This window comes from Poecile atricapillus, chromosome 6, assembly GCF_030490865.1.
Source record: "Poecile atricapillus isolate bPoeAtr1 chromosome 6, bPoeAtr1.hap1, whole genome shotgun sequence".
NCBI classification, from domain to species: Eukaryota; Metazoa; Chordata; class Aves; order Passeriformes; family Paridae; genus Poecile; species Poecile atricapillus.
In genome coordinates this window covers 30,698,074-30,718,734 of record NC_081254.1, presented here as the reverse complement: position 1 = coordinate 30,718,734, position 20,661 = coordinate 30,698,074, and the positions used below count along the sequence as shown (strand labels likewise).

At 40.8% G+C, this 20,661-nt stretch overlaps 1 protein-coding gene across 10 annotated transcripts in view; it reads left to right on the top strand.

Moving 5' to 3' along the window:
* Nucleotides 1-20,661, top strand: part of ABLIM1 (actin binding LIM protein 1) — a 189,078-nt gene that overhangs the window by 32,384 nt on the left and 136,033 nt on the right. For 4 of the 10 annotated variants that reach the window (XM_058841972.1, XM_058841971.1, XM_058841973.1 and 1 more), the window contains exon 1: nt 16,025-16,201. The exons of 1 other annotated variant lie outside the window; for it this stretch is intronic. In XM_058841972.1, the coding sequence (XP_058697955.1) occupies nt 16,162-16,201 (40 nt within the window). In that variant the 5' untranslated portion in view covers nt 16,025-16,161. Of the gene's footprint in view, nt 1-16,021; nt 16,202-20,661 lie in introns of those variants that run through there. 5 more of the 10 variants (XM_058841975.1, XM_058841970.1, XM_058841963.1 and 2 more) reach the window with 3 other exon arrangements.

Here is a 20,661-nt window from a genome sequence, read left to right as displayed (position 1 = left end):
TCACAGTTAAAAGTAATTATTTTAATCACAAAATGAAGTTCACAGGTTTCAGACAATCTGCTGTGCTCTCAGGGTCTGGATTTACCCCCAAGCAACACTGCATTGGCAAGTCTTATCCAACAGGTCCTCTGAATGCAAAACCCCTCCTGCTACCGAAGTGGGAGTTCTGTGTACCAGGACTTTGTGTCAGCCTACTTCATAATGCACTAAAGGTCGTACAGTTCTTTGAATTCTTTGGGACAAATGGTGCAATATGTATAATTCAGAGGACAGAGTGGATGGCTGGTGCACATTCTGTAAGGCAGCATAAACTCTGGTCTGTTTCTCTTTTGTCTCCTGCACAAGTGTTACATAAGAACTTTCAGGAAACGCACAATTAAAGGCGGCAAAGGACTTTAAGTATTTGTAGGTTTTTGTCAGTCTCAGTGTTAGACACAAGGCAAGTAGAAACAACCATTGTTTTACAGTGCACATTCATTTTAACATTTTATCATGGTGTGCCCAAGATTCCTGAAGAATTCTGACACAGGTGTGATTTGAGCTCAGACATCTTGGATGCCACTGCAGGCATTTCGTTACCGCCTCCTTCTTGCTCTTCCCTGCTTCGCTCCTGCTGCCTTTCTGCTCATAGCTGTGTGCTGGTAATGTTGGCACTTTTACAGCAACACCCAGTGAGCAATGCTAAAGACAAGGAGAGAGAATCATGGTAACCCCCTGCTGTCACACACCCTCCTTGTGCACACATATTGCAAATCCATAGTAACTGAAATTGGTGGCAACACAAGGACAAACTCGCCTTGGTTTGTGCTGTTTCAGGTTTCACTGACAGTACAGCTCTGTCTCTGGAGTCCCAAAGGTTTACACTCATCTGAATTTCAAAGTAGCTGTTGAAGCCTTCAGTTAACACAGACACTGGGCTAATTTTCCTTAGGAAGTCAATGTTGCACTGGCTGGATCAGTGGGATGCTGCTCAGTTCCTCCACTGCTCATCATTTTAGGTACATGAATGATAAATACAGATTATTGCCACACATAACAAAGCTACTCCTCTAATTAGGCAAAAAGGTTATCTGACTAATTCTCTTCTTTTAGTAATGCTGTAAGAGAGTAGAAGGTGGCTTAAAAATCGTGATCTTAGGGAAAATGTGACATTTGAGAAAGCGGGGAATACTACTTACAGCTTGTTGTGGAAAATATTAGGAAGATGCTTGGCAAGCAGCGTGAGTTTCTTCTCAGCTTGTTTTGCCTCCCATCTGTCTGTTTGACTTTGTTCCACTCTGCAAATGTAACTTCCTTGCATTGTCAACTCGTGAAAGGGTGTTTGAAGGAAATGGTTCATAACAACTTCATTAAAGGTTTGGGGGGAAATGGCAAGAGCAGTAAATCTGTCAAAACAAGTTATTCCTGTCCACAAGTGAGGCAGCTGGCAACCCTGGTCATACAGAAAAGCCTCAGTGCTCAGCGACTGCTACCAGATTCTTGAGCCTATTTCCAGCTCTGAGGACTTGTGTAGAATGCAGGGTGTTTTGGTTCATTGCTTTGAGCTCCTTCAGTAATCTCTGTGTATAGTCTGCACTTGAGGAGAAGCTGAGGGCTGTCGAGTGCAGCTCAGATCACAGTTGGCAGCATCCAGAGCATTCCGCTGCGATTGCCTTTGGAGCGAGGCCCGACAGATGCGTCATTTGCTTCTGCTGCTTTTTCTGATGTGAGGGATTGGGACCCTGTCGTTCCTGACACCCTGTGTTCCTTGTCCCTCACTGACCTCCAGCCATAACCTAACCTTTCCAGGGCACTGGGGCTGGGAGAAAGGCTGCCCCTAGCTATTCCAAGGGTTGCTTTTCTGGAGTACACAAGGCTTGTGCTGCCAAATATTTGTGGGAAATACTGCAGTTTTCTGTAATGCTGTAATTGCAGCTGGTACCTGGCTGTGCTGTCCCACGTGCATCAGTGTTGTCACCAATACAAAACCAGTTCTCTGGTGATGGGATTTAGGGAATAGCACAGTGGGATGACAAAAGAATTTTAAATATGGCAGATTTACCAGTTGTTCACTATTCCTGTCATTGGTCTGAGGCCTTCTGGGTGTGTTAAATGTGCTCAGAACTTTTGTGGATGTTACAGCCCTGGAGAAGAAGCTAAAATATAGGAGTGAAACAATGCAAGTGGTCCAGGCAATCCAGTGTCTCTGTATCACTTTCAGATATTACTGGGATATGTTCCCTTTATCCAAAACAGTGAGTTTTACAGCCACAGCTATTTTGGTGTTAGAAGCAAGAATGTAACAACCTTATGTGAGAATGTGTTATGTTACAGGGGTCTTAGTGTAATGACCAGGAAAATATTGCAGGAATGTTTGTTTCTTTTAATTTCCATTTCCATCTCTTCTCATAGTTTTATATGGTCTGATGGACATAGGAACAATTAATCCAAATTAAATAAAGAAGTGAATTCAGAGTTAAAGGGGCTCTGATTGATCTTAATTTATTCTTGTAACAAGCTAACTGAAATTGATAAAGGTCACTCTTACTTATGAATGAAAGTGTCCACAAAAAGCTTTGAAATAGTTTCTGTAATCTATTTCAGAAGTTAATTTGAATTAATTTTCTGAAATGTCTGCAGGCAGAAAACCCATTAAAGTCTGTGTGTAAAGACTGCCAGCATTCAAAAATAATTCTGCCTGTCTACATCCTCAGTGCCACAGCAGGTAATTATTGCAAAGAGGGTTCCACGGCAGTATCCCAGTGGGCCATGTCCCCAGTGTCCAAGTTTCTCCTCTGTGGGAAACCATTGCCTCAAGCCTGCATCAGGACTAAGGGCTCATTCTAAATCTGGTACATTTTACCTACCTCCTACTCCCAGTGCAGTAATTTACATTTGCTTTACCCTGGCTCTGATGTTCGCCACCTTCACCCACAGCTGAGAGAGCAAGACTTTAAACACTTTTTCCAACACTTAAGCCAGGATTATTCTGTGGTTCAGCTGCTGGGTGAGACTAATGCCAGGTTCCCCAAGGAACAAATGCACCACCTGGCCAGTGAGCTCCAGCTGTCTGGCTCTGTGCCTTGCGGGCCTCCTCTACTGCCAGATCTTGCCAGTTAGTCCCGGCGTGTAATTTTTTGTTGTTGCTGTTGTTCTTATTAGTGACTCAGCCAAGATTGTTTTAAAAAAGCTGTGTCTCCCTTCTAAATTCAGGAAGGCTGTAAAAAAAAAGGAGGAAAGGACGGGTGCATGGGAACTGCTCTGAACTATTTGTTATGTTCGCTCTCTAAATTACAGCTTGAAGATCACTCTTATGTTGTGCCTGTGCCACTCTGCCACATGGAAAAACTGACAGTATTCTGAAAGGCTCCTTTCTCTGCTGGTTGAAGAGGGATGTTTGAACATCTCTTCAAATTCAGGGCCCTGTCATAGGGTTTTTTTAAAGGTTTGTGCTGGTCATGAGCACTAATTTGGCATCACATGAGGTCTTTTATACTTGGAGCCACCTGGAAAAGGCCTCTGCTTTTATGGGGTAGTTGTGAGGAATATGCAGAGGTGATTTTATTATTTTCAGTCCTGTCTGTTGCTAAGTGCATTGACTTCCCAAGAGTCTTAGTCCCTTGCTATTGAATCGATTGTTTCCACAATAGCACTGCCATGGATCTGAGAAATCTGAGATCTGCTGCAAGGGCACATTAGGGTCACAATTAAAGAGCTGCTCTGATAGCTCATGCCTCGTTTGTGAAGCCATAGCTGCAGCAGGCTGAAGGCTGAGCCCCTGCAGAGCTGTGTGTGGATGCTGTCCAGGAGCTGCAGTCGGGGCAGGCTGTGGAGCTGTTCCTGTGCCCGCGGTGCCCGGCTGTGCTGGCCAGCAGCGGCTGCCCTGTGCCAGCAGTGTCCCAGCCTGGCCCGCTCCTCTCGCTTCCCAAAGTTCTCCTGGAGCACGGCAGGGCTTCTGGAGGTGGCTGTCATACTGCTGTGAGGACACACAGATCTTCCCTCACGTGTTCGAAAGGCAGAGGCGTTTGTCCCCTGTTCTGGAACAGACAGCACCATCAGGGAACACAGAGCTGTGTCCTAACCCCGGTGGGACAACCAGGGCCATACCCTGGAGGTCACTTGGACAGGCAACAATGCCAGTTTGTTTGCCAGCCTGGGCGTATTTGTCTGCTGGGACCTTACTGCTCCAGTGGGTAATGGGACTTACACAAGAAGTTTAAGTGAGAATTCAATTAAGGAAGGATTTGGAGCCATCCTCCCCTCAAGTAGATTTTTCCTTAAATAGAACTTCTTTATTCTGAGCTGCAAATAGGAGTTTCACTGCAGGCAGCTCTGAAATATGCATTTTAGCTTCTGTATTATTTAGTTCTAGGACAGGACAGTTAATTACCTCTCCAAGGCACTGGAGCTGTTTAAAATATTTCCAAGGTATTCCCAGCTTGTCTTCTGTCAGCTTGCCTTACAGTAGTTTTATTCATAATGTGTATTTAAATTTATGAGAAGATGCCTTCACATTTGGGTGTGTGTGTTTGTGTTGGAAAGGAGCATGTGCTCTGGTATGGCAGAATTGAGTAGGAAGCAGTGCCTTCTAGAGAGTCAGGGTTTATCATCTGCTTTAATTGCATTATATGCTGGAAGTTTTTTATTTTTTAAACAACTTCATTGGGATAGAAACTCTTAGGCTATTTTTTCTCGTGATTTTGATGTATCTTTACCCAAAAGTAACATCATTTGCATAGAAGAGCAGTGTTTTTAATTTCTGACAGTGTAAAATGCATATTGGGCTGGGGGTACTGCTGATTATTTCCAGGATTAGATTTTTGGTTTTCTTATATGTTTATAATTGAAGAACAGTAGGAATGACTTCTGTGATGACTCAGCTCATTAGTTAAGTTTGAAAGCTACTTGTACTCTCAAATTTTCTAAATGTGACTTTTTGGAAAATGGGAATTTCATTATAGAGTTTCAGGAATTTCTGCTTTGCAAATTAATTTATCATCCTAGTGAAGAGTATGTCTATGTTTGCTGAGACAAATGACTAAAAAAAGGTGGGGGGAGGATTTGGTATGTCCAGACAGAGATGTCCAGATTTGGTATGTCCAGAGGGAGATTTTAAAAGACAGTTCTTTAACATATTCTGGTTCCTCTTGGAGTGAGTTATGGGTGGCCTAGAGAGGAGGAAAATAAAGTCTCAGATCTTTGATACAAAAAGATCTCTCTTAAATGTCGAGTCTAAGACTGCATAGCATTTAAGGTTTTTAGTTTCTTTAGGTTTTAGGTTTTTTTCATTGGTGGATGACACCATAGTTCCTTATTATTTTAGTATTTTACATTGATGAAAAAATAATACCAATCATAAATTTAGTCCAGACACCACCAAGGTAATTATCTTGCCAGGGTTTAAGTTTAAAAATAGCATTTGATCTGAAGCTGAAAATAATTCCGAGCTGGAAAAATTAGTGACACTGTAATAAAGTTATCTGGAAACGGAGCTTCCAAGAATATGTGATCCATGTAAAGGTGTCTAATAAAAAGCACAGTTGCTCAGAGTGGAACAAAGGATTTATGTTTCCATTGCAGGTGTCTTTAAGGAATGTGTTATTCAGCCTTTCCCATTGCTGATGGCAGTCAGGTACACCAGGTGAATTTGTTTTGAGCCGCCTGCTTTGGCAGCACAGCTGACCTTGAGTGCAGCTTTAGTGTTCATAAACAGCCTGCTAAAAGGCCAGCTATTTGTTGGGTGGGGTTTTTTTTTCACTTTCAATTTGTCATGGAATGAATGTAAAACTCATGATAAAAATTAGTAGAATCGGTGTGTGGGTGTCACCAGTGTGCATAAACTGTGGACTAAATACTCAGTTAAATGCCATCTTAATTTCATTTGTTTGTATTAATTTTTATTCTTAAAATTCCAAATTTTCTCAAATGTTCTCATAGGCTGAAGGCTAGAATTGTTTTCTGATTCATCTGGGGTGCATGGCTAACTGTAACAGCCCATTCTTTAAACAGAAGAAACAGACCACATCTTAGCTGCTTCTGTTCTTTGCAGGAGAGCAGATTAATTAATAACAGGAAAACGAGGTGTTAAAAGGCCTTGCTGGTATCCCTTCTGTGAATATAATAGGAAAAAGATGGACAGAATGAGTAAGTTATTGTAGTAATACAGGGGAAAGTGAGGAATTCCCAGCTGCTGACACAAGCATTGATTGTTTCCATTTCTGTCTGGACTTTGGTGTGTAGCAGGGGTGCAGCTTTGAGAAGTGTGCTCACTATTCTCCCAGCCACTGCACAAAGAAATTGATTTCACATAGCATAACTGTAGTCAGACTGGGGATTATGGACCAAATGGGTGGACTACAAAGTTTGTGGACAACTGGCTAACCTTGAGGCTTGAACTATCAGGGTCCAGCTAACAGCCTGTGGCAAGCAGTGTACCTCAGGGCTTGATGCTGGAGCTGCTCTGTCCAACATCTTCATCAGTGACCTCGGTGGTGGGGCAGAATGTCCCCTTAGCACGTTAACATGTGACATCAGGCTGGGAGAAACAGGGCACTGCAGGGAGAACAGGGCTGCCATTCAGAGGGACTGAAGCAATCTGGAAGAATGGGCCAGCAAGGACTATGTGATGGCAATGACAGTGAGTCTTACACATTGGATGGGGCTGCCATTCTGGGAGCTGCTGGTGGCACCTCTGCAGAAAAAGACTGGCAGGTCCTGAGGGGCCAGAACATGAGTCAGCAGTGTGTCCTGGTGACTCTGAAAGCTTGCTGCAGAGTAGAGTAAGATTTACAAGAATTGGCAGAATATAGCTGGCAGATAGGGAAAGTGATTGCTCCTCTATGTTCAGCACTGAGGGCTTCCTCTGGAATAGTTTCCAATTTTTTTCCAGTTTTACACTCACCCTCCTGTGCAGAAAAAGATGCTGACAAGTGAGCAACTGCAGCAGAGTGCTGATTAGGGATCTGGAGCTTGGCACCTAACAGGGAAAAGCTGAAGGCACTGGCTTTGTGTAGGCCTGGGGAAGAGAACGCTAAGGGCAGGTAAAATTGATAGTTTCAGCTACCTGGGTAGATCCATGTTTTCTGAATAAACCACTTCCCACACTCTCCTTGGTGCATAGCGGAAGGGCAGAAAACACAAGTCACAAAGTGCACCAAGAGAAATTCCGACTAAATAGAGGGAAATCTTTTTTCACAATGCATGTGTCCAAACCCTTGATAAGTTGACCAGAAAAGTTGTGCAGTCTCTGGAGATTTTTAGACATTGATGGAAAAAGGCCCTGAGCAACCTGATCAGATTTTGGAGCTAGCCCTGCTTTGGGCAGAAGCTTGAGCTGGAGACTTCCAGAGGTTCCTCCCAGCTGGATTTGCCCTGTGATTCTCTCTTAAGGCTCTGGGAATTTGATGGCAGTAGACTGCTGAATGTAGAGGCTCCTGCCCTTCAGCAATTCGACCTGTACACTGTGGTCTGCACTCAATAGGCACAGGCTGGACTTTTTTAGGCTGAAATCTTATCATCCTTACTCATATCTTAAGTGACAGTGAGGCTATCAGTGGGCTGCCTGTAAAAGCAAGCACTAGGCACGAGCAGGATCTGACATAAGAGGAGTTTCAACATTCACGTAAGCAATGATCTCCATCTCCATCCCCCAAGCATTTCTCTTGCTTGTCAGGGCTCTTCCTTTTAAACTTTGTCCTCCTCGTGGTGAGCGACCTGACAAATGAGTGATGGTCCATGTGAATTTCAATATTTTTGGTCTCTTTGTCCCACGTGTAAGTCCTTGACAGATTTCTGCTTGCTGTAGCAGAAAATTTGGGCAGAATGGAATAAGGAGTTGTACTCAGATGAGGCCTCTGTGCTCCAAGTGTGTGGTTTATAATGCATGGAGCGCTTGAGTAACAGAAATAGCAATGTGGAACTGCCACTTAGATATGGCAGGTAACAGCGGACATGGTTCTCATTTTCTGTCCTTTGAAACACAGGTGATAAATAAATAAATAGAACCACTGATTCTGTGAGGGGTCCCTTGTGTGTTTTAATGGGAAGCAACTGCTGTTGCCCTACTTCTAAAGAAAACATGCAGGTATAAAAGCATGAGAATGTGAATTAAAAGAAGAATAAATCTTCCTTTCTTCTGCCTTAACAACTTCTATCAATTTTAATCCTGCTCTCGATTTTAGTCCTGCGTATTTCTGATTGTTTAACTTCCTTTACTGCTTATTTGTTAAGTAACTGAGTGCAGATGCTCCTGATGTCTGTTACATTAACACTTCCAGTTTTTTCAGTTTACCATAGCAAAATAAGAAAAACAACCAAAACAAACACCACCACCCCCCACCATTATCTACTCAAATTCACTACTGGTTAACATCCTGATATTTCCACTGAGCCTGTTAGTGAGACATGTTAAATTTATGGTTTTAAAAAAATACTTTTGTTTATGTATCTGTATATCCTTGCTTTAATCCCGGCGATAAGGAAGAAATTCCTTAGTCTAGAGTCACATCTCATATGTAGAAATACCAGAGGTGATAAAAATTTAATGACAGAATTTTTAATACAATCAAACAGGCTGAGATAAAAATTGCCTTGCAGCAAAGAAAAAAAGAGTTATAAAGCATTATTTGAATTCTTCCAATACTCTTATCTATCAACAGTGCTTAATACTTAAAGCAAATGCAGGACTATAAAAACCTGTAACTGAGATATTTCCCTTCTAGCAGATTTTTGAGCCTTGGTCTTTAGATATATTTGTGACTTGTCTAAGCAATTCTAAGTTATTGAAAAGACAACTTATTTTTTTGTTGGGCTACACTGGTCATTTGTTCTCATTTTTAATATTCCCATCAGGTGCATCTGCACTTAAACCAAACAAAAACTGTCTTGTGGATTCTACAAATTGGTTGAAATTCAGTTTTACCTAGAAAGGGACCTTTGTGTGCTTGGGGATTGAGAAGGATTTTTCCTGTACAGTTGGAGTTTACTGGGGTGTGAATGACAGAGAAGAATGCTGATGCCTTGTTTGATGACAGGATGGTGCTGGGTAGGTCCCTAAACAGGGATGTGTTACTTCAGTTCAGTCAAAGAGAAATGTACCTCATTTCTCATTAGGACATGCATCAAAAAGTGCATGATACAGGTGAAGGGAGAAAAAAGAGCTATTTTCAATAACGGATGAAGTTGCGACAAGAGAAGCTTATGAACATCCCATAAAGAAATTTAGTATAGGAGCTAAAGGAAAGTTAATCCCTACACCAGCTTTCCCATGGAACTTGTAAACATTACATACAATCATGGGGATATTTAGGTTGGAAAGGACATTTAAGACCATCATGTCCAACTGTTAACCCAGCACTGGCACATCCATCACCAAACCATGTCCACATCCACAGATCTGTTAAATACCTCCAGGGTTGGTGACTCCACCCTGCCCTGAGCAGTGTTCCGGTGCTTGACAGCCCTGCCAGTGGGGGACCTTTTCCTCACATCCAATTCAAACCTTCCCTGGCACAACTTGAGGCTATTTCCTCTTGTCCTGTTGTCTGTTACTCGGGAGAAGAGTGTTAGAGGTGTGATTGCTGACAGCCAGATGTGATACACTGCGAAGTTGCATCCATTCCTTCCCTCTGGGTATGATACTTTTCCTCTCAGTCCCACACCTCAATTTCTTATACAAAAGAACAGTGAACTCTTCCCTTCAGAGATTACATTAGCAAGCACTTTTCATTCTTGCAAAGGATGTGATGTCACAGAGACGCTGTTAAATTAAATAAACTTCCATTTTAAAGACTCCCACCGTGGCGTGTGGGAGGCCAGTTGCTGAGCATGGGCACAGTCTCAGGAACCCATAACACTGAGTATTGCTCACGTCCTGGTGTATCATGTCACAGCCTGAGGAGCTCCTGGGCTGGCAGTCGTGTTTGATGTGTTGTACTAAAAATCCTGACATGGATAATGCTGCTTTTGTTCAGGTTGAGGAACATTTGCAATATTGACTTCTGCCTATTGCTGTTTATGCTGTGGGCTAGAAATGTCTACATTTTCATGCAAGATTTACAGAGAAAATTTGGTTTACTTCCCTGTTTTTCTGCATTTCTTTGCAGAGCATTAACAGAGCCCTGCCTCACTCTGTTCAGGGCATAAGAAAAGTTTTCACTGACATTAAAGATAACAGTGGAGGCACTGTTTAAACCATCTGCTTTTTCAAAACTATACTGTTGTGCTCATAGTGGTGTACACTGAGTAGTCTTCAGCTTTTCTGGTCTGGCTTAACTTGCTGTAGCAAACATTCACATGTTAATAGACCTGTGGGAGCATCACTAAGCTTTTTTCATGGGCAGTGCTTACAGACATAGGCTTTATTTTAATGTAATGAAGACCAATTTTTTGTTGTCTGACAATAAATTACAGCTGTTATTCCTTGTGAATTAATCCCCAGGCCTTTCAGGTCTTAGGTCTTAGCTGACTTCTTGTAAGGCTGCGAGTCCTCCTTGGAAAAAACCTAAGGATGTAAACATTATTCTGTCACTGACAGAATCTGAATATTTTTCATTTCCAGGAGAATTGTTTGGCAAGTGGATCATAGTTGCAAGGATCACAGTTGCAACTAACTTGTATCAAAATTAGGAGCACTGAAAAAAATCTGCACTCAACTTCTTAAAAGAAATTAATGAAACAACAAATGACAATTTCAGTCCTGTAGTAAATCATTTAGTAACTCCCTGAAGTTGAAGAGATGACAGAAAATTAGGATTCAGATTGTCAGCTGATGTAAACTGATCTCTCCACTAACCTAAAATCTTTCAAAAAGAAAAGGTTGGGGTTTTTTTTAGTATCAGGAAGCAAAATCATCTATAACTAGCAGAGGATCTGGCCCAAAGTTATTTATTGCAAAGATCTGTTAAATGCCAGCCTCTGATATATTAAAAATGCCTGTTTAGGCTTAGCACACTTTCCTTCTGAAAGAAAAGCCATTTGCTTAACCAACAAGAGGCCAATAAAAAAAAAATAGAATTACAGAAAAGTTAATTAATGAGATAATTCTAATACATCCTGTTTTGTTTCTTGGCAACAGAAAGTGTGTGACAGTCAATTGTCTGCCAAATATTTTATCTTCATGTTATCCATTTGTGATCCGTTGCCTGGCGCCTGAATTAAAGCCAAGTCAGGGGAAAGCAATCAGTATCAGCAAGTTTCCATGATACCTTGGAGCATGGAAAAGCAGAGGGAGGTTACACGTTCTTGTGGCTTTACAAACACCTATCTTAGCTTAGGGAAAGGCAAATTGTTAAGTAAATCTCAAAATGAATCTTAATGGGAGGCTGCCATTTTAGTCTAGAAACTGTTTAAAGCTCAGTGTATCCCAACTGGAATATCTGTATTTCTAACAAGCGTAGATTGAAATCCCAGTAGAATTGACTCAGTCTCCTTCCTTCCTGTGTGGATATGTTGGGGAGTGTGCAGTTTACCCCTTCTCTTTGCCTTCTGATAATGATTGTGAGGACAAGGATGCCTGGGCTTTTTCATCAGGGCTGTCGCTGCCTCAATGTGTGACCTCGGAAAATAACTTGGCGTCTGTATGGGTGGAATTTTTAAAACGAGCTGCCTAAAATTAGGCATCTAAAAATAAACAGCTTGTATTCATGCAGATGTGAAGCCTTGTTTCAGATTATTTTGCTGGAAAAAATTAGCTCCTATGTTTGTTTACCTGTAAAACTGAGAGGTGTTTAGAGGCATGATAAAATATTGTAGAATCTTTGTGCAGAAAAAGCATGTAGAGCATTTTTTTTCTTCTTTTTCCTGAGGATATAAGTATTTTGGACTCAACCTAATCAAATCAAAACAAAAGCTCTTTTGGAAGCTTTTCTTCATACAGCAGTGGAATACAGGATGGAGCTCACTGCTTCAGAGTCTAGATTAATAAAAAGCAGGGACATATTCCAAAAGGAATTAGAAAAAAAAAATGTGGAAAATAGGTGCATTAGTAGCTATTAAACACTGATCTGGAGGTAGTCTAAAGCTAAATCAGCATTTTGCTGCAATGTGAGAGAGAATCTAGAAGGATCTCTGAGTATTTACCCTGGTTCTAAAGCTTTTTCCCTTAGGCACTTCCTATTGCAGGTTTTAGAACTTTGTTTATGCCTTAACTAATTAAAATACTGTACAAGTTAATTAAGGCTTTTAAAACATTGAGACCATCAAATGAAATGGATATGCAAGAATTTCAAATGATGTCTGAAGGGGGAGGGAGGGTCTTTATCTAACTACAGAGATTCAGCATTCTGCCGTTGGCCCAAATCTCTCTCATAATGAATTTATCTACAGGCTGCTGCACTGGATTCTGAGATGTCTGGTAGGAGTAGCTCTGGATTAATATAGGCCTCCTTTTAAAACCGTGTGACAGTTTACAAAATGCTCTGGGATACCCTAGGATGAAAGGTACATAAATGCATGTAAAATGCTATAATTAGGATGCAATTAGAAACACACAAGAAAGGAGTGTTTGCTTGGCTACACTTCATGTGCCTATAAAGTTTCATTTTTCTGGAGCACAGGAGATGTGGCATAATACTTGTTCTAAGCAGTTACACTTGAAAATAATTGCTGTGTGCCAGCTCTGAGGAAGTTACTGTAAATTTGTTTCTTCTGCAAGGCAGAGAAAATGACACTAATGTAATAATTTCAAAGAACAGGGAAAAAAAATCTGTAGTAATCACCCTTGGAAACTAAATGAGAAGAATTACCAGCAATCAGGAGAGTCAGCCTATAGTGGGAGGTGAGGGAAATTGTTTGCTGAAATAGTGAGGAAGAGTCTGTTTGTAATTCTGCTCCTGTGATGTGTTGGTTGTGGCACTGTCACTTATGGACCAGCTCTGGTGAAAAGGCTGTGGCACCCACAGGGACTGTGTAGGAGCTTTTTCCAACATATGGGACTTGAAGTGAGAACATATAAGATAAACTATGAGGGAGCAGGGTAAGTTAATTTCCTTGGGTAAGAGCTTATTGGTATCCTTCAAAGTCTCCAAGTTGTTTGTTTTTTCCTTCTGGGGTTTGTTGTTTTTTTTAAAAGAAATAATTTTCTTTACACAGGAGGCGTTGGGTTGGGATTCATGAGACCTTGATTCAGTTTCTGAGCTGGGCACAGAGATTTGTTGTCCTGGAGGGATCACTCAGTTTGCCCAGTGTTTTCCTGTTGAGAATATCTCAACAGTGATAAAATCTTCCAGGGAGCAGGCTGAGCTAAGATGCTCCAACGTCATCTAGGAAGAAGTTATTTTGGAACTTGAAGGAAAACCTGTGATGCCTTGCCTGTCTCCCACTAGATGCCATGGGAATGTGCTGATTCATGGATCCATGGTTTTCTGGAGTGGCTGATAACATTCTAGATTAGTAGGTTTTCTGATAGTAGATTATGAATGTGGGAGCTTCTGTTTGGGTTATATGAAGGGAAGAAAAAGGTTGATTAAAAAAAGGGAAATTGTACAATGAACTTTTAAATTCAAGAAATGTCAGATTGTTGGTTTGTGTGATGGAGTTGTGGAGAATGCTGTTGTCTTTTTGTTTTTCTGGCAGTGGTGCAGTTCTGTGTATCCCTTGCAGCACAGGGGTTGATTATTCTCAATCACTTTGTAGGAATTACAATAAGCCTGAGAACTGTGTAGGATGGAATAAGCTAAATCCGATGAAATTGCTGGAGAACTAATGGCCAGAAAGTCTTAGCTGAGCTTTAATAGCCAACAAAAACATCTCTGCTGAGCATAATAGACTGCAGTATTTCCAAGTCTTGTCACTTGGCAAGGTTTACGTGGCTTTTTTTTTCATGAGAACAACATACAGAGTTTATGGCAGCACACTGGCAGATGTCAAATACTCTGAAATTCCTGGAGACTGGACCTTCAGCTTTAGGAAACAAAAGGTCCTGAGATGGAACTCAGAACTTGTGCAATGAGAAGTGATGGTGGTATACAAAGCTACAAGGTATGATTGGTTAACTGGACATAAATGAAAGTGAATATGTAATCAAATGTAATAGAGAGGTGATGTTTTGTGCATAAATAGCTGTATAATGACTTATATTTATACCTGTCTCGAACATGATGTCTAATGTTATAGGTACTAATAATACTCAGCTACTGAGAACATGATGACTTGTACAAAATGGAGATATGTATTGAATCATACTCATTTTCCTTCTTCACTTCTTCATCTAAACAAGAAATACATAAATGTAGTTAACAGAAGAAACCACACTGGTGAACTTGAGGAACTTGTCTCCTAATGTGCACAGAACTTATTTCTGGCCTCATGGAGCTCCTTTTCACCATTTTATCTAGGACAGAGACACAACAATGCAGTTGTATCTAGGAGCAGAAAAATAAATAAATAAAAGAAAATAAATAACTTCTAGTGGTCAACACTTCCTGGGAATATAGTAGTTTCATTTTTTGTCTGTAGAACAAGAATAATTGTATCTGCTTACCACGTCAGAGGATTAGTAATGGTAATTAAAATGCGGAGTGCTTTGATTATTAAAAAGAAGAATGGGGATGGAAAGAAGGCAGTGTTTCTGATGACCTGTTCGTTTTCAGTCAGGCATTCAGTTAGAGTCCAAATGGAGTAAACACCCTGTCCTGCACTCCACTTAATTTGGCAGCAAATAAAGTTTATAAAACCACAGGAGAACAATGTCAGGCTGAGAATAAAGGTAGAGAGACCAGGTTCTGTGCCTATGTTTACATTTGTCTGTGCATCTGAATGACTGTATTTTTAACAAACTGGCTGAGAAGATGACAATTCATTGTGGGAAAAATGAAGTCAGGAGTCCAGAAATTCAGGATTTAGTGTTTGAAGGAGGGAGTAAAAGTACTTGGCCAAAATTTGGTCATATTTAGCAGTTCCCAACCAAGAAGCCAAAAGTTTATATATGTTTCTGGTATCTTTTCATTCATGTTTGGAGGAGATGTGATAATTTTTTATCATCTGAAGTGAAATCTCTATGATAAAATGGGATTCTTGTTTCAGCACCATCTCTCAGTCTATCATAATGTACAGGGCAAAGTAAGCGTGTTCTGGAGAGGGCTTCAGGTTACAAGTTGTCAGTTTCTGCACCTTGTGCCTGGCTGCTTTTCAGTCAAATTTCCTAGGACAAGGGTTAAACAACCTCTCTTCCAGTCTTCCCTCTCTCCTCTTTCCAGGGGAACAGAAGTGAAAGGTACTAAGCATTAGTATGGGTACAGGGGAGAAAGAGGGAATGAAGAGAATGTGCAGCTCAGGAGGTGTGAGCAGAAATTCAGAAATAATCTGGAGCAGTTAAAGATGACAGCTTAAGGGTTCTGTGGATGATTTAATGGACATGGAAAGGAACTGGGAAAGCAGACAAATGGAAAGGAACTGGAAGTAATTTTGGAAATGGTGTTGCCAAGAGGACGTTACAAGGAGGTAGGGCATACCCGATGGGTGTTGAGGATGTTGGACGCAAATCAATCAGAACAAAAAGATTCATTAATTCAGCTGCTCAAGGAACAGTTTGTCTCTGGGTATGTGCAACTGCGTAGAAGGAAATGCCTGGAAGTCTGCACTTACAGTCAGCCTAATTGCCTCTGTCCGGGAGGGGTGTTGTGGGAACAGAGGGAAGATGCCTGGGACTTCAGTTTTCCCTGTTCTAAATGTGTGTGAAAATAGGTAAAAGTGTTTCTTTCACAGGCTCTTCCTCCTTTGTTTAGGTGCAGTATAGCCATAAAACAGCAGCAGTGGAGTGGAGGTGAGATGCAGAGTAAAATAGACAGAAAGTGGTCTCAGGACAAAATCATCTCTGGTTGCAGTCAGCCTTTAAGGCTGCTGGTTAGGATCCTTTTGTATGAAAGTTATCAATAATAACAGCTGATTTGAGATGGTCAGGACATTAAGACATTTCATGGTTTAAAAGACAGCATACCAAGGTCTCGAATAGTAATGGAATAATATCTAGAGGAAAACACTCACTCTTCCTTTAAACAGTTTGGGAACACAGACACACCTATTCTGCTTGGGCCACTCCCTTTCATACTGTTCAGCCCAGGAAATAGTAGGAGTGCAGCCACAGAGCCACCTCTGAAGGCTCTCACTTGTTCCTCCAGCTTGCCATCTGGTCTCTGCGAGGCTGTAGCTTTTGAGGTGCAGGAACAATACTGCCTGAGAGCACAAATGGAACTAGAAATACATCAGAGCTCCGCAAACGGCAAAGGTTTGTCCCGGACTATTGCTCTGCTATGTAAATCTCTAATGATAAATGACAGGTTAAGCCATCCACAGGACATTGGTTCTTGGATTTACAGAGGGAAATCAGGCTGAGGAACTTCTGTTGCACAGAAATTGGGATCTTTCTGATAGGAAAAACAATTTCTTTATTTCAGTTTGTTTTTCTTTACTGATTTAAGAGTTAACCACCTCCCCAGCCTGGTGTGTTTTATGAACAGTGGACTTTGTTACTTGGCTGAACGGTGTGTGCATGTACCCATGTGCTGCTCCTCTGGAATGGATATCTGAGCATAGGGAGCAGAGGACAACTCAGGCGAATTAAACAGGCTTTTATCCAGCTCTGACTCCCTGTGTATTCTTGTAAGAGATAATTCACTGCTGTCTTTTGAAGTTTCCCATCTTCTAGCTAAAGATGATGACAGCATGCTGTTGCTGTGAGGTGAGTTCTGCAAAAAGAGGTTTTAGAGTTCTGTAGTGGCAGGTGGCATACGAGCTCAGAGTATTGCTAATTGATGCTTTGAAAGAAAAGCTGATAACCTGTCAGTGTCAGGGTGCTTTTGAGGGCAGATTTCTTTGCTGTTTAACCTCAGGAAGCCTTGTGCAATCTGTGTGTTACTGACTGAGCACACCTTCAAGTTCTGCTCTGTCCTGCAGCCACCTGTCCCTGCTGCTGTCCCTGCACAGCAGACAGGAGGGGTGGCTGTTCAGTGCCTGTTATGGTGTGTGCTGCCTTTCCCTGGTTCAGGTACGACTGTGCAGCACAGGGTGCCGAGATGTTGCAGCCTGCAACAAGGTGAGACCCAAGGTATTTCACTCCTACACACCTAAAGCACGTTCAGCACAGTTTTGGTGGTGAGGGGATACAGAGTGAATGCTCCTTGCATCCAAGAGGCATGCAACTCTTAATTTGTTTAGTAAACATTCTTCTTTTTTTATACCACGGTCTTAGATAAATGTGAGGGAAGAGGCAGAAGTACAAAAAGATATATTTAGCTTTCATGGCAACTCAAGTGTGGGTAGTTGCTTTCTCTGTTATGCTTGGACACAGATAAATAAACCCTTGGGGTGTCCATATGATTTCAGGGGTTAGAGGTGGAAGAAGTAAAGTCCTGTTTTCTTCTTTGCATTGTCTAATCCAGTCTCTTAAAAACAGATATCATCTACCTCTGTGGGTCTAGAGATTAAAAAAATGTACAGGTAGACACACTGAAAATTTGTGTACACCTGTCTATGAAAAGTGTCATTTTACCTTAGAAAACCCCAACAAAACAGCAGAAAAATACAAGCCAAGTTTTTATAACAACAAAAAATTATGGTTCTTTCCATTGCCAGTTAGTCTTTGTAGGCCAAACACATAACCTGATGTTGATTTAGATATAGTAATTTTATTTCTCTTCTTTCTCTCAATTTAGGCTGAATTAGATGTGCAGAATTCCTTTTTCCTTATTTCTTTCCATTTTTTTCAAATACTATTTTATATTTATTATATTAATATAAATTAATCTCAGCAGATTATGCATTTGGTTAGCATTGAGCATTTGATTAAAATCAGCTGTTTCTGTATATTCATGATTTGGCACTTGGGGACATGCTTAGTGCTCCATGATCCTGGAGGTCCTTTCCAACCTAAATGATTCTATGTTTCTCTGATCCTATGATATTGCTGTGATGTGGGAAACCACCACATCATTATGTGAATTTAATCAAATGAATATGTATCCCCTGGTCCTGTGGGGATTCATTATCGTGAGGTCAGGCTGAATCTCTGATTCTCTCTTCCTGACTAGACACACTGAGAACTGGGAAAACCTTGCTGGTACCTCTGCCTGCTTTAGTTGGTGCTGGTGATCTCCTGGGTGGGAGTGGAAATCTCTTCTCTCTGCTGGCCCTAGTAGATAAAGTCATGATTGCCACACTGAAAAAAGCACAGGGGAGACAATTGATCCATATCCCTGTAGGTGCTGGCACTTTCCCTTCCCTAGCATTAGTAGGGGAGTCAAGCTGTCTTGAAATCTAATATATATAGAGAGATAATTATTTTTCATCTCATTAAAGTCAGTAATGAAAACAGGTTGTTTAGTTTGACTTCCATTTTTAATCAGTTTCACAAGTGTGCTTTTCTCATTCTAGAAAAATGATCCCCTAATTTTCTTTGTCAGCTGTCTATTTCAAGGTGGAAGGCTTGACCTCATTCTGATGGTAACCCAGTAAGCAGCAGGAGAACTGAAATTTTTTACTTGTTTGGAATCAGTTCATTGGCTCCAGGAACAGTACTGTGAAGATCTGGATTTCAAAGAGAGCACAAATGTTGGGGGGAAAACTCAATCAGAAAACCACTACGAAATGGTGCATTATCTTCTAATTCATTCATAGTTAAAAAGGACATAACTGGGAGCTGCCAACTAGTTTCAGTCTGAAAATATGCACAACATATGTTTATAACATAAGGTTTTCTACTGATAAACACTGTTGTGATCAGCACCTGTTTTAACTGATTCATCTGAAAATTTTGCTTACTGCTGCTTAAAGAAGTTCATCAGTCAGTTTTTATTCACACAAACTGACAGGTTGGCTGGTTTGCTTGCTTTCTTTAATTATTTTTGTTGTTGCTTAGTTATTCTTAATTGCAGAACTATTTCTCAGTCAAACCAGGGCAAAACTCTGACTAAAAAAATTGAACATGCCTAGAGAGTGTTAATACCAGAAGGGATTTTGAAGCTGCATGGAAAAAGGATTTTTTTTTTTTAGTCATTGATTTGTGTCAGTGGTAAATCTGTGTATTAAACAAATACCACAGTGGTAACGTCAACACAAATAGAAGGAAACTTAAGTTTTGCTCGAGGCTGAGGGAGTGTTTACACTTAAAAACCCAAACCAACCACCCTCCTAGTATGTACTGCTAATAGTTCTTTACATTGTACAGAAATAAAAGAATCAGGCATCTCATGAAGTAACTGTGTAGATACACTATTTAAAGCATTTTTAATACCAGGAAGTATAGAGACTCTGTGGTGATGGCTAAGAATGCAGCAGAAATCCTTCCTCAAAGATGGCCACGGTCATCTTGACTTTACATTATGTTCTAGTTACAATTAATTTAAAATTAAATCCTACACTTGTGTTTAAAGTTCAGCTGTTGGAAAAATTACTTTTCTTAGTAGCCCATGACATGTAAGACCTTAAAAAACCCTGCACCTTAATTCGTGGCATTTGGTCATGCAGTGGAAGGATAAGAGCAAGAAATTCTTGCTGAAGAAATACTGTTGTAAATCATTGCTGTAAATACAGTACGGTAAATATCAGTCAAGCAGTCAAAATAGTGCTCTTAAATTCTTGTAGGTGCTTCTTTTGACTTATTCACTGTTCCAGTAATTTATGATATCACTGGAATGATTTTTCCCACTATTGTAAGACCTTTTTTCCTACTTCCTCTTTCAAAATTGTAGCTTGCTGGATTGTGAGTGCCCTCCACTTCCACAGCTAGATCAAGACTCTTGATTTAGGGCTGTCTTTGAATAACTCTCAGTGGATTTGATAGGCACAGCTTCACAACATTGTACAAGTCAGGGAAATATCCTAAGATATGGTTTGTGCTGTGTTGAGTGGCACTGGCAAAGAACAAACCCAGCTGTACCTGTTGTCAAATCAAAGAGAAGTTTGCTGTGTTTCTCTGCTGCTTTTCCTGATGCTGCCAGATTATAGCTCTTGTTTGAGGAGATTTCACTAAACTATCAGTAAAAGAAAAGCAAACTGCTTGTGTAGTTACGAAATACCCAAGGGGGTTAAAACCTCTCTTTATCAAATACTAGTTGGCATATGCTACATGTAATTTCCTGCCATTTATAAATGGAAACAAAATCCAAGTGTTTTTTCTGTCCCATCAATGTATTTTCAGATGTGTCCTTGCCTCAGTTTTGCCTGTACAGAACGTGATCTCTGTGAGAGAAGTGAGCTGCTCACAGAGAGATAATTTTGCTTAACTGACATTTTCTTAGTTTTTAACACAGCTCTTGATCACTCGTGTGTGTGTGCAGCTGATTTAGCCAGAAGATAGTGCTGACCACAAGAGGAAGGGTTCACCAGTGCAGTAGGATTTATTTAATTAGAAAACAAAGGTTAGCCAGCACAGCATATTTAAAGCTGCTTTTATGAGGAATGTTGGCAGTGGATGAACTGATCTGATGTCATTTTTGGCATCCTGTAGCAGTGCCATACTTTCCACTGTATAGAAAGGTAACCTCCTATTCTTAGTTGTGATGGACATTGACAAACAGTTTCTGCTGGCTTCTGGTAGGGGCTTAAATTAGTCTTTATAGTACAAAGAAGGACTCCCTTTTAGAGCTTCACTGATGCTACAAGAGGGCAGTGTGACTGCAGGAGTTCTCCTTTTAGAGTTATGCCATGCTCTTTGATGTTGGAGAATTTGGGAGTTGGATGCAGCAAGAG